Here is a 15,320-nt window from a genome sequence, read left to right as displayed (position 1 = left end):
AACAATGGAATTTACTTGAGTTTGCTGCCTAATCCATGTGCTTCTCTTCTTAGCTAACAGTCTGATTCCCAATATAATTCGTTCCATTCTTCGCTGTGTAGTTCTCAGCTTCTCTTCCATTTTTTTGGTGAGTGCCCAAGTTAAACTTCCATAAGTCATGGTGGGGAGTATACATTGGTTCATTATTTTACGTTTCAGACAAACTGGGATATTGCTCTTCAGTATGTGACTATATTTCCTGAATACTATCCATCCAAAATTTATTCTTCTCTTGACTTCCAGTCATTTATCATTATTACAGCTAATAACTTGTCCCAGATAAGTATAGGACTCCACCTTTTCAATTACTGCTCCTTCAATCATTATTTCCCTTTCTGTGGCATACTTGTTCATCATTACTTTTGTTTTAGCCATATTCATCTTTAGTCCAAAATCCTTACTAACTGTGCATAACTGATTAAGATTTTCCTCTAATTCTTTGGGATCGTGGCTTATGACCACAATACCATCTGCAAATCGTAAATGGTTTAGATACTCTCCATTCACATTGACTCCTTTCTGCGACCAGTCTAATCTTCTGAAAGCTTCCTCAAGGGCAGCAGTAAACAGCTTTGGGGATATTGTATCTCCTTGTCGAACTCCTTTCTCAATTTTAAATTTCCTACTGTCTTTGTCTAGTCTAATAAAGGAGGTAGCACTCTCATATATTTTCTTCAAAATCATAATATATGGGGTATCTATGCCTTGTCTTTGCAGTGCCCGAAACATTGCCTTGTGCTGTATGGAGTCAAATGCCTTTTCATAATCCACAAATGCCAGGCATAATGGTGTTTTATATTCATTTGCTTTCTCCATTAGCTGTGATATTACGTGAAGGTGATCCATAGTTGAGAATCCTGTCCTAAAGCTAGCTTGCTCTTTCAATTGATTCTCATGAAGTATTCTTTCTAATCTGTTAGTAATGACCCTTGTGAACAACTTGTAGATGTGGGGTAACAAGCTAATTGGTCTATAATTTCCAATTTCTGATTTATCTCCTATCTTATGCAGCAAAACTATGATTGCATTATTCCACTGCTTAGGCGTCACACCTTTTCTAATGCACTTTGTGAAGAGCCTTGCCAGTTTTTGTGTTATGTCTCTTCCTCCCAATTTTAACAACTCTACAGTAACTTCATCTTCCCCCGGGGCTTTCCGATTCTTTATTTTCTTCAATGCATGTTCTACCTCATCAGGAAGAATATCGGGTATGTGATATGTGCTGCTACTTTGCAATCCATCTTCCCCACTGCTGGCATCATTCCCTCGCTCCTTGTATAATTCTCTATAGTAGTCTTCTGCTATTTGAATTATGCCTTCTCTGCTGTTTATAAGTACACCATCGCTATTCTTCAGTTTCAGTATCACTTGTCTTTCTGTATTACTGCTCATGGCTGCTGATTTAAATCCTTTGTTTTCCCTTAATGCTTATTCTACTTTTCTTGTGTTAAATCTTCTTATGTCCTCTCTGAGTTTCTTTCTAATGGCTTTGCATAACTCAGTATACTCAATTTTCTCCCTGTCAGTGTTTTTCTTGCTCTTCATTTGTCGTCTTCGGTTCATCATGGCAAGTGTTTCTTGACTAATTTTTTCTTCTTTGGATTTCTGTTTCCCTATAGGTTTCTTGGGCTTTATCACTTTCAGAAAGTTGTAATATTCCTCGTTGATATCTTGGTCCTGAGCAGTCTGCAGAAGCTCAAACTTGTTCTTAAGTTCCAGTACATACTGCTTTTTCTCCTCCTCTGTTATTTCAAAGACCTTTGTATTATTTACTCGAGTCAGTTTTTTTCTTTCCTTTCCTACATCTATATCAAGTGTACATCTTACCATTCTGTGATCACTTCCAACATTTACCTTATTCAGGACGGTAACATCATTCACAATATATCTTCTGTTAGTGAGGATGAAGTCTATTTCATTAGTTGTTAATCCATTTGGACTCTTTCATGTCCACTTTCTGTTCACTCTTTTCTTGAAAAAAGTGTTCATTACTGACAGTCCTTGAGATTCTGCAAATTCCACCAGTCTTTCACCTCTTATTTTTCACCAATTCCAAAATTTCCAATAGTTCCTCTTTCTGCGCTGTTTTGCCTTTTTCCAACCTTAGCATTGAAGTCCTCCATAATAATAGTGTAGTGGGTTTTCTTCTTATCTAGAAGACTCAATTTTGGTGTAAATTTCTTCAACCTCTTCATCATCATGGCTTGATGTTGGTGCATAAATCATTATAATCTTTAGCTTGTATCTCTTAGAAATCTTGAGTATTAGTCTTGACACCCTTGGTGATGTAGTTTTGAATTCCAAAATGTTGTTTTTAAAATCTTTATGGACCAGAAACCCAACTCCACCTTCACTCCTCTCACTGTTTCCATTGGTGTACAGCAGATTTCCACTTGATAAACTTATAAGTGTTTCATTTCTTCTTCTTGTTTCAGCCAAACCGATGATATTCCAATTCACATTTTCTAATTCCTTTTCCAGCTCTAATATCCTGTCTTCACCGATGAGTTAACTTACGTTATAACAGGTCAAGTTCAGTTTCTGTGCATGGCAGCCTCGTCATACCCAGAGATTCTTAGCACCCTCTGCTTCCACTCTGATCCTCTCGCTGCCGTAAGAGGGAGAGTGAAAGCTGCTGTGGACTGAGGGCCATTTGTTTTGTCGTGCTGTCATATGTTGGAGAGTTTGATCTTTTCCTCTTCACGCTGACCAGGCGTCTTGAAGAGAACCACTCTACACATTCATTGCCACCTACGTGAAGTAACAGGGCTTACCATAGAGAAGGTGTGCATGAGTGGATTTTAGGGAGGCAGGCCAACCGGATACACCATAGACAACTATAAATGAAAAACACCGTAGATACACCATAGACAACTATAAAAGAAAAACACCGTAGATACACCGTAGACAACTATAAAAGAAAAACACCGTAGACAACTATAAAAGAAAAACACCGTAGATACACCATAGACAACTATAAAAGAAAAACACCAATATATAGATAGAATCTTAAAATGTTATGCCTAGTTGCATTTAGTTTTATTTAAATATTATCACATAAACCTTGTGGCATCTCTCATATTGTGTGATTAACTTTGCAACAGGGTTGTCATGTTTGCAATACCAGGGTACCTGCCCACCCACCGACGAAAAGCCAACCAGCTTTGAAACGGTGCAGTCTGGGTGCCCACCAAGAATAAGTAACAATAGTCTTCTCTGTTTGTGAAGTGTTACTTATTTGAGGTAGTGCAACACATGGGCAACTCATTGTGAAGGATGAGCACAATGTGAGATACAGAGGAAACACCTTTCACACTACTACTGTAGTTTTTCTTTAAGAGTTGTCTATGGTGTATCCACCTATATTATGTAGATATAAATATTTACAACATATGTATATGTTACAAACAAATCAGTATATTTATGGATGTTATAATAAGAGAATGAGAAAACAGAATAGGAAACAAAGGAAATATTTATTATTTAACCTCTAAATACTAATAGTCAGTTCACAAAAAACCACATTACTGACAATAATCACAGTTTAATAATATGAAAATCACCGATTAAAATTTGCAAAAAAATCATACAAATTATAATCAAACATGCAAGTTTTATAACAATCTTATTCTTCTTTGCATATGTATCAATCACTTCACTGATTAATTTTTCTGATAACCATAAAGCAAAACTGTCGAAGATTGAAATAGTGGCTGCATAGACTCTTCTCTCTGTTTAGCCCTTCTCCTGAAAGCTGCAGGACACTAATTATAGTATTCTGAAGAACCAGTGAGGAACCAATTCAGGCAAACCTATTCATGGCCTGTGATCCAGTCATTCTCATGTGTATGATATACAAACAAAGAATTGGTCACAACTAGACCATTTGTGTGAAACACTATCAAGAGATGATTTGTTTGAAAATAAAGGGAACCTGAAAACCATAAAAAGAAAATGCCGACACATTTAAATAGTGGCTTTTAGTTACAATTTGTATACCTAGAAATATTGCCCATTTAATTATTTTGAAAATTGTCTTTTGAATTTTAGTGATTTATTTTTGCTGTGTATCCCATAACAAGTACTACACTTAGTATGTAGGCACCTCCGTAGCCAGGTGGGAAGGAGCAGCAGTGTGTAGCACACGCTTCTTGATTAGACCGTGGTTTGAGCCCGTCACCACCAAATACAGAGGATGCGGAAAGGTCAGGGACCTCATATTCCCGGAGCAATATGGTCTTAGTTGCTAATGCTCCTAAAAACCAAACAACAACAACAATTTAGTTTGTGAATTTTTGTGTTGCTTATTTGACATAAATTTATTGAATTTGTTGTTTATAATTAGAACATTGTGTAGTAGGTAGTAGTAGTGGCATGTGATGCAAGAAAGTAAGTGTATGAGCTTATGCAGCATCAGCCAAAAAAAAAAAAAAAAAAATCACACCATTCCCTCCAAATGCCTGTCCAGTTCCTCCTTAAATTTATTTAACCTATCAGTTTCCACAATGACAGATGGAAGTTTGTTCCAGCAATTAACCACCCGCTGGCTAAAGGCAAATTTCCGCACATCTATTCTACATCTGTCTTTCCTTAATTTGAATTTATGCCCCCTGAGACAACTCAATGTAAACTGAGTTGTCTCAGGGGGAAAACTTTTTTCTTTGCATATATTAAAATAAAGTAACAACACTAATCTAAATTGGCCTGTTTTGGTCAAATGGCCCAATATGGGATAGTTGCCGACACTGAGATTGGTGCTGTCTCTTGCCTGCATATCTTTCCAGTCATAATTCCTGCCCCATCATTCTACACCCACTGCACTACCTTTCCTTAAAGGACACTCTGTTCCTCTAACTTTGATCTGTTTTCCTTTGTGGTGAGATGGGCTTCCCGCTATTCTCCCAACCACCATTAACCTTATCCCCTCCCTGGCACTTGCTGTTCAATCCAACCTAACTTCTCTTCCCCATTCATTCCCCCTCTTCGTAGTCCTTTTCAATAAAATAGGAAAAATAGGACACTGCTGCCTTCCCTTCATATGCTGCTCTACTTCCTCTACAGAAAATTATCCCCAGCATCTGCTACCACCATGACCTTCCTAGACCTATTCCCTCTTCCCCAGTCTCCCTTACAAATACTTTCCATAATTTAACTCCCCTATTTACTACCTTTAGTTACCTGTAATTCTCTAACTCTTTTTGCATCTTTTTAATTGTTTGCCCTTTAACAACTATCCAGGATTTTTCTCATCTTGGGGACCTAACCTATCCTACTCTTGTTCTATTCTGCTGTGTCCCCCTCATCACAATTCTTCCTCTCTCAAAACCATCCTTTTTCCTAATTTCCTTGTATACCACCGACATAACCCTGCTCTGACTCATTTACCTTGCCTTGTTACCCTCAGTCAGCATTATATTACCCCCATTGTGTTCAGGTTCCACTGATTCTCCCCACCAAGGACTTAGACATTGCATTTTCAGTCCTAATTTGTGAACTCATTCCACTTTGAGATCTCACTCCTCCCTTGATGGATGTCTTTGCCTTATGCCCACCTCTGTCTTAAACAAAAAAAATAATTTCAGATGCTTCCTCTCTCCCGTCCATCAGTTAATTACCCCTTCATTGTTACCCCTTTCCTTCTCTCTCTCTCTCTCTCTCTCTCTCTCTCTCCCTCCCCTCCCTCCCCAGTTCTCTCCTTCAATAAAAATTCTTTATTTCATGGCCGACCCAGTTTGCCCAGGCAAGCTTGGTCAGCCTGTCATAGATGGTCCATGTCACTGGAATGGATGCTAGGGAGGTTGCTTTCCAGGTGATCACAACCTCCCATTAACTGAGACGCTGGTCACACAACACAAACAACACACCCCACACATTATTGCACACGTGACATAACACACAATGACCGTTTTTAGAGTCTGTATCAACACATAGACATCATTTGGAGTAGAGAGTGACTTTCTAGTGCTTCCTATAGAAGTAAGTATACACATTACACAGTATTTTACTTCGGATGTATATTGAAGATGTGCCACATTCCACTAAATTCACAATCTTCAAGTTCAAATCAGCAATTTGAACTTGGTCAGTTCAAATGAAAATGGGAATAAAAATGAAAAGATACTCATACATAAGTTAAAGATCATTTTTAAGTACTATTTCAGAATTTATAAATATTTTACTCTGCCTATGGGGAAACATTTTTAAACTGATGATTTCTAATTACTTATCATTCTATTCATTAAACTTATTACCAAGTTGGAAGAGCTTCCAAACAAATGGAATTTGGAGCCCATTCCAAAGAATGGGCTCCTTTGGAGTTTCAACATACCTTAAAACGTCACAATTACAATAAGACAGAGAAACAATCCACTAAGTAATTCAGAATTGTTCACAACCATCAGAACTTAACGCTTATTTTTATTTAAATCAGAATTAGGTGTACACCTTACTCCAGAAACGATCTGCAATCTAGCGTTTCTTTCTAATTTATGAGCACAGTTTACATTTAAGAAATTGTCTTAAGTTCAACAGACATAAAAATTAACAATATTACATAAATGAATATTAGGAATACATAAACAGTTAAATATCCACACGACATAGCCGAGTGGTCACAAGCAAGAGTTAAATAGCACATGCTCTTTTGAGTAATAGTCACGGGCTGGCTCCTTTGAGCAAGCCTGTGACTGTTACTCAATCCAGGTTTGACTGAAGGATACTTCTAGAGGTGGTGGTAAATGACTTTCCCAGATAACAGTTTAGCCACCTCAGAATCCAGTATTCCACAGTTAGGAACCTCTTGAGATGATCAGAAGGCATGGAAGCCCATACAAGAGGAGGCATATAGGGCAATGGGGGAACCATTCTCATCGCAATGAAACCATTCTCATCGATATCCACAATTGGATAATTGTGGATATCAATGAAAACAATTGCAATATGTCACTTCAATTATATCAAATTGTTTATATTAGAAAGGTTTTAGTACTGAAAGCCTCTCACTATGAAAAATTCATTAATCGAACAAGTTAGCACGTAGTATCTTTTAAGTTTGTGGTAATCACTGAAATAGGTGAAATGGCATTGTTTTTGTTATATCTCATATTGTGAATGCCTTCACAATGAGTTGTCCTGATATTGAACTATCTTCGACAGTGGACCACCACAATGAGTTGTCCTGATATTGGCGGATACCACCACCCAGGGGTGGTGGTGGTGGCGGTTATATCCGCTGAGAATCCACTGGTGAAGTCTTACCTATTCAAGAATCCCCTGTCGAAGGTAGTTCAATATCAGTGCAATTCGTGAAGGCATTCACAATATGAGATTTAAAAAATTATGCCATTTCACCTACTTTGGTGGTTTAATATGAATAAAATGATGCAATGTGCTAACTTGTTTGATTACCAAAATGTTTGTATTGTTTTATATTTTTTTAATATAAAAATAAAGAATTTTTATATTTAATAACATTAAGCAGGAAAACTTTATTATAATAATATACAGTGTATTCTTTATCATGTACATGTACTACAACTAGACAATATATAGAGTTGAAATTGGGAATTAAGAAACCAAACCTGTTACTGGGGGAAACTTATGTGGGAATTTCTTATCAGAGTTCTATTGTATATCATGAGGTACATGTTTTATTATTTTCACGCACATTGTTTGCATGTGCTTTGACATAATTATTTTGTTTTTGCTTGTTGCTTCTTCAACTAATGCTGACATTAGCATTAGTTGAGGCATATGATGAAGAAAGGAAGCTTATACAGCATCAGCCAAAAAAAAAAAAAAAATATCCCTTCCCATTTCACCCATCTGGTCACTCTAAATGCTTGTCTAGTTCAGCCTTAAATTTATTTAAGCTGTTTACTTCCACAACAACAGATTGAAGTCTGTTCCAGCAATCAACTACCCACTGGCTAAAGGCAAACTTCTGCACATCTATTCTACAACTGTTTCTTCAATTTGAATCTGTCCCCTCAGGCTCTTAATCTGAGCAAGCAGAAGTATCTCATCAGCATTGAGCCTGCTCAAACCATTCAAGGCCTTATACACCTCAATCAGATCACCTCACAGGTGCCTAGTCTCCAGATTCTGCAATTTGCTGAACTTAAGCCACTCTTGGTAAGAGCACCCTTTTGTTCCTCTCACCAATCTTGTTGTCCTTTTCTTTTGTTCAGGGTATTCAATAGATTGTTTAAATACCAATTTATTTAATATACAAATACAGGTAAGCCTCGTATAACATGGTAATTAGGTTTCTATAAAATATCTTAGTGCAAAACTGTTATACGGGACTAAGAACCAGTACAAAAAGGGGGTTACATTTCAAAAACTAACAAAAATACACTATTTTTTTTTTTATAACTATCAGAAACTTAATTTTATTAAAAATAATAACTGAACAAACATCTTAAACTGTGATACATATGTCAGATAATGTACGTTCATTTAATTTTCCTTTTCATCGTTGCAGCGATGAAAAGGAAGAGCATCATTGTAGCAATAGCAGTTCTAATTTTCTATTTAGTTTTCTTTATTGTCTCTATTGTTGCTTCATTTAAATTTAAACTTTTTGCAACGTATGGCACATTTCCCTTTTTAAAGACATTCAAATTTTCTCAATGAATTGAAATTCAAAAAAAGACATTCAAAATTTCTCAATTTGAATGTCTTGAGAAACTATTTCTCAAGACATTCAAAATTTGTATTTTTCATTCTAGAGAAATAGCTTCTTTTGAGCAGTGCTTTTTACTTTCCTTAGGCTTAATTTTGAGTTGGAATTTAATTCATAACAAAGAAATTATTCCAATACTGTTCTTAAGAATAAAGTTTAGTAATACATACTTGGAAAAATTTATGAACGATCAAATAAAAACCAAAATAACCTTAATAGCCACAAACTGCATGCTTGAAGTTGCAATTTTTTATGGTCTCAAACAAGCACAAATTCAATAACACAGAACCTAACACCGGGATTTCCCAACAAAATAAAATACAGGGATTTCCCAATAATTTTTTTTTGCATAACGACTAGTCAACAGCAATTCACAAAAAAGAATGGAAATGTTGAAAAATTACATCCAACATAATAGAAATGTTTTCCAGGCACAAAAGCTCAAAAATACAGTGTTATGCAAGGTTTGCTTCAATTCTATAACCATGTTAGAGCAAAACTGTGTTGTTGAACTACTGTGTTATATGGGGGTTGCCTGTACATTAGAATATATGCTAATTTGAAGGGGGTGCCTCCGTAGCCAAGTGGGCAGAAGCAGCAGTGCATAGCACACACTTCTTGATTAGACCGGGGTTCGAGCCTATGCCCACCAAATACGGAGGATGCGGAAAGGTCAGGGAATGACCACCGCATATCCCCGGAGCAATATGGCCTTAGTTGCTAATGCTCCTAAAAACCAAATAACAAAATAACAATTTGAAGGTAATAAAGCACTCAAACCTATATTGGTTTAATTGTGTTTATTTCCTAAAGGAGTCAAATGTGGTATTTTCTTACCACTTCTTCAGTGACAGCTGTATTTGCAATATCACTGTCACAAAAGATCACTTAAGTTACAAGAATTTTTTTTAAGTTCTTGGAATAAATTCTTGCAACCTAAGTGATCTTTTGTTGATGGTGATATTGCAGAGGTAGCTGTCACCAAAGAAGTGGTAAGAAAATTAGCATTAGCATTGATGCTAATGCTATTTCAAAATACTATGAAACATTTGACTGTTTTATTCCTCAAATAACAGTTTATCTGCACACTGTGCTACTCAAGGAGTATATAAGATTATTCTTTTAATGAACTGTATTAAGTTATCATACCATAAACAAAATGTAGTTAGCCGCCCCCATAGTATTGCAAACAAAACTGAAGTTTGAATTTCACCAAAAATGTAAGTTTTTACAGTTTACTCCATGCTCAGCTGTTAAACTGACATTAAAATTTTAGAAAAATAGTTCATGTTTGACTCCTGCCATAAGAGAGATTTTCCAAGATACTTTATGGTAAGTTTTGATATTATTGGTCCTAGACTAGGGCAGAGATAATATTCTTGGACTTTACACATGCACACACAAAAACCATTCATATGTAGTATTTAAGCAACTGCATATACAGGGTGATTCAGTAAGAGTGCGACAAACTTGCATGGGGTGTAGGGGGCGCAGAGACGAATCAGAATCACATAGCATTGCAGGGTCCGAAATGCCTTTGTCTTGCGGTAGAGGACGTTGAACGGGAGATCGCGTGAACAGCGATCCCGCTGGAAGTCAGCATTTGCAAACCGGTTCCTGAGGCAGTAGGATGGACGAATATTCAAACGTTGAACTGGCCGACATGCACCTCGCGTATGGAGCTACGGACTGTAACGGGCGTGCCGCTCTGCGCTTGTACCAGGAACATTTCCTGCACAGGCGTGCTCCTCATCATACGATTTTCGCACGTGTGCACAGAAGGTTACGTGAGACTGGTTGTTTCACGAGAGGTACCATGAATCAAGAGCGAATGACGAGGACGCCAGACAGAGGAGAATGTCTTACGCCTTGCAGAAGACAATCAGAGTATGAGTACTCGAGCGATAGGCCAGAGATTGGGTATTTCCCAATCCACTGTATGGAGGATACTGTCAACAAACCAAATGAATTCATACCATCTGCAATGCGTCCAATCATTGGAGCCTGCAGATTATCCACTCCGGGGGACGTTTGCTACTTGGTTTCTTCAACAGAAACGGTTTGCAAATGCTGACTTCCAGCGGGATCGCTGTTCACGCGACCTCCCGTTCAACATCCTTTACCACATGACAAAGGCATTTCAGACCCTGCAATGCTATGTGATTCCGATTCGTCTTTGTGCCCCCTACACCTCCAGCAAGTTTGTCGCACTGGTAGTGAATCACCAGGTGCCTCTGTAGCCAGGTGGGAAGGAGCAGCAATGTGTAGCACACGCTTCTTGATTAGACCGGGGTTCGAGCCCGTCACCACCAAATACGGAGGACGCGGAAAGGTCAGGGAATGACCACCGCATATTCCCGGAGCAATATGACCTTAGTTGCTAATGCTCCCAAATAACAACAACAACTTTCTTAAGTGAATCACCCTGTATATCGGGGATATTGTAGTTCAGGGCAAGATGTTAAAGTATATTAATGCTTGTATTTAAAGATGAAATGCACAAGGCATAATTAGATATGGGTTTTTAAGTAATTTACTATATAATATCGGTTTAGATACACCATGTTTACCTATAAATTTTAACTATGTATGTAGTGTATAAGGCATTGTTTTAATTGTATCTCATGTGGCTGCCTTCACAATGAGATACCAGGTATTGCATTATACCTGGTATCTCGTGAAGGCAGCCACAATATGAGATACAATTAAAACGATGCCTTTTACACTACATACGTAGTTTAGATTTATGGGTAAACTATGGTGTTTATACACTGATATTATATAGTTAATGTTTGTAGGAATGGTGTTTTTTTTTTTTGGTAACCAGAAAATTAATTTGAGCGACAATCTGTGTATATGGCAGGTTGGTAAATACCCATGGTAGTACACATCCTCATATCAGGCTGAGTACTAATGATAAGATCCTTATCGTTAGTACTCACCTTTAGACTAATTCATCTTTAGTCACTGTAAGGGAGGTCTTTGAATTGTTGAGTCAAAAGAAGTAGAGGAGTTTTTTGTAATTAAAATAGTAAGTTTAAATTTATATAATTTATATCACATTAGTTTTTCTGGGGACTTGTTTGTGTGAATATTTTCATTTAATTCTGATAATTGATTTCCCCCCCCCCCCCCCAAGTTTTGTTTTGAAGGTATGGAAGAGTCTGGTTCTGAAGGACTTGATGAGTTAGTATTTGCAAGGAAAGATACTTTCTTTAGAGATGTTGACTTTGTTTGCATTTCTGATAATTATTGGCTTGGAAAAAAGAAACCCTGTATCACGTACGGATTACGGTAAGCATTTTAGAAAAAAAAAATAAATCCCAAATCCCTTTTCAATTTTTTGTCTATCTATCTGTTGTGTGTATTTGTATTGTAATATTTCTGAATATGTTACATTAGGCGTGACAGAAGACCACTACAAAGCTTTGTTTACCATTAAAATTTTGGTAGGAAGAATTTTGTCATGGGCCAATGAAAAAATAAGATTTTTGCCTCTAGGAAAAAAAAAGAAAAATCTGCATATATTAAAATATGTAAGAATTAATTATATTCTTGGAATGGCATTTCTTCCTTTCTGGAATTAGTGATTAAATATTGGGTGAAATTTCCTTAGGAACCTTGCTAAGAATATCATGTTAGAAATTGAAAGCATTGCAGACTGGGAATACCATATGACATTGTCTTATTCCATAGTATTTTATGCCTTTTAATTCTTAACCCTGAGAAGTTAGATTGTATTAGGTTTGAAAAGACTGACTTTTCTCTCTTTTCTTTTTTTTTTTAAATCTCATTTTTACTGGAGGAAATTTTGTAATGTATTGCTTATGGTTGTTTACTATAGGGATTCATGGAGCTAACTGCTTCAGGGATAGTGACATGGCCACTGGTATATGATCACTAGGGACAATCCACACCCTTGTGGTGTGGATTGTCTCACATTTAATTTTACATTTTACCTTTTTATTCCCCTCCCACCCCCAACTTTTCCAAAGCTACAGTTTTGTTCATTTGTACTAGTTTTCTTATGTTCCCATTAATTAATAGTAAACTTAGTCTTATGAATTTTAAGTAAGTTTCAGAATGGAAAACCACTTTTTTTTTTTTTTATTAAACTAACATACTAACTTTTATACTGCTTGATCACTCTAGTGGCACTGTTCCTGCCTTCCCATGGTGGGACTGGTAATCTGGGAGAAGAAATCTACTCTCCCAGGGCTGAAAGGACCAAAGATAGATAACACTATGTTCCCACCTTTAGAGACATCAAGCTTAAGACTAGCTACAAATGACACCGAAAATGACTTTTCTCAACCCAGGAGGTTGAAAACAACACCTCAAGAGGGGATACCAACATTCCTTTTATTGCACTCTGTACCAGACCAGCATTTGATTTAGTTATCACCATTCTGCATTGAGTTTGTTGCAAGTTCACCAAAAACAGTAAGGTGACTCCTGTCTGGGGATATTCTGATAGAGACTATGAAATTCCAACATTCTACAAAGTTATTAAAGCTGACTGTTTGGCAGACAACTAATAAAAGTTACTCCCCATGCTACCTTAAATTCCTTGAAGGGAGTCATCACAGAATGGGACTTATTAACTGTATCAGAGGAGGAAATTGTCCAAGAGCTAGGTGAACAAAGAGTCGTCCAGCCAAGGAGAATCATGACCCAGAAAGACAGTATTCTTGTTTCCACAAGGAGCATAATCCTCACTTTTAGCTCTCCCATTTTACTGACATCTGTTGAAGCAGGCTATCTCCATTGCCGTGTCTGTCCTTACATTCCAAAACCAATCAGTTGCTACAAGTACCAAAAATATGGGCACTCCCAAACTGCATGGCAAGGTCAGGCAATATGTCTTAATTGTGGATCAAAGGCACATAATCAATTTGATTACACTGCTACCACTTCTCATTTCCCAAACTGTAAGGTTAATCATCCAACTTTCTATAAAATGTGCAAACTATGGAAGCAAGGAAAAAAAAAAATCTAGAAATTTTAAGTGGAGAAAAAGTCACATATTCAAAGGTGAGGAGATAAATAATCAAAACAGAGTCAAAGCGTATACAGTAGGCCCTTGTTATAACATGATTTGGTTTATAATGATTTGCTATAATGCTGTTCTTATAACCCATATCTCAATATATGTTGTCACTAATTACTATAACACTCTTTTACCAGCATACAGATTGAATTTTTCGATGTTTAACAAAAATGTATTATTATTATTAATAGCCATATGGTGCAAGGAAGCCTGAGGCTTATGCTGCACCAGGAAAAAAGAAAAAGTTCCTTAGTTACAGAGAGAGAGAGAGAGAGAGAGAGAGAGAGAGAGAGAGAGAGCGAGTCAAAAGTAGAAGGGAATCACCAAGAAAGAGAAGAATGATGATATCCAGCTCAGGACCCTGGGTGTGCCAAGCCCATACTCACCAGATATGAGACCCGGGGTTAAATTCATATGTAGTTCATAGCTTGATAATGAATAACAAAACAGAATCAAAATGTTTCCCACACCCATTTGAGAAATTTTCCCACGCTAATTTAATTGCAGTACATTGATTGTTATGTAGTTTCGAGATCAAAATTTTAAAAAATGAAGTATGTTGCCTGTAATATTTGTGTTATATTCATTTATCCGGAGTCTAGTCATCATTCAGTACGGTGTTAGACATAGTCTATAATGGACAGTTTACTCAAACGTATCATAATTGATGCAGTTACATTTTTGAAGAGTTAATAATGGCGGATAAGAATGAAAAAGCAACGTCTGGACACAGTACAAAGACTATAAAGATAGTATGAACCAGAGCTGTAATGCTCAATACGTTCTACATTGATATAAATATTTGTAAAATAATAAGAGAAGTTTACCTCAATATAATACATAACACTTCCATATGATACTCTTCGGCAATTAAAATGAAAAAAAAAAAAAAAAAAAACACGAGAGCTCAATCAATTTGGTTTGCCGATGGGCTTAAGATCGGAGGTATATCTCTCAACGATTGAGCGTATCAATTTAACGCCTTTTCTACCCCATATCACTTATTATGAGAGGTATTTAGACGATGTTCTAGTTATTACTGATAGTAGTATTATCCAAGACATTTTACATTCGTTTAATAATATTCACTCTAGACTCAAATTTACATCGGAAAGGGAGGGTACAGATACAAAGTCATTAAATTTTGCGCTTACTCGGGACTCGAATAAAATCCAATTTAACATCTATCGTAAACCTACAAATACTGGCATGCTTCTACATTATAACAGCTATCACCCGTTCTCCTAAAAGAGATCTATTATCTTTAATCAATTTCTAAATGCCTATAAATATTTAATGACGGAATCTGCTTTGGGCTCAGAAATATACAAATATTAACCAGCAGATTCTTAAACAGGGGTTATCCTTTTACTACAGTAACCTGAATTAGGGTAGAAGCTAGGGATAGGATACAAAATACTACATCAGCCAACAATCATAATATTAAAAAATACTTTATTTCTGTCCCATATGTCGAACAGTGGCACAAACAGCTTAACAGATTCTTTAAAGATACAGAATTTAAAATTGTCGCCAATCCAATAT

The 15,320-nt window shown here is 36.6% G+C and overlaps 1 protein-coding gene across 1 annotated transcript in view; it reads left to right on the top strand.

The window, feature by feature from the left end:
* Positions 1-15,320, top strand: part of Cndp2 (Cytosolic non-specific dipeptidase 2) — a 265,591-nt gene that overhangs the window by 120,071 nt on the left and 130,200 nt on the right. Inside the window, exon 5 of the mRNA XM_090386709.1 lies at positions 11,865-12,019. Coding sequence (XP_090242835.1) covers positions 11,865-12,019 — 155 coding nt within the window. The remainder of the gene's footprint in view (positions 1-11,864; positions 12,020-15,320) is intronic.

Source organism: Mastigoproctus giganteus, chromosome 12 (genome assembly GCF_048544385.1).
Source record: "Mastigoproctus giganteus isolate SK-2022 chromosome 12, ASM4854438v1, whole genome shotgun sequence".
Taxonomy (NCBI): domain Eukaryota; kingdom Metazoa; phylum Arthropoda; class Arachnida; order Uropygi; family Thelyphonidae; genus Mastigoproctus; species Mastigoproctus giganteus.
The sequence above is the reverse complement of the archived record's forward strand: the minus strand, read 5'-3'. Positions and strand labels throughout refer to the sequence as shown.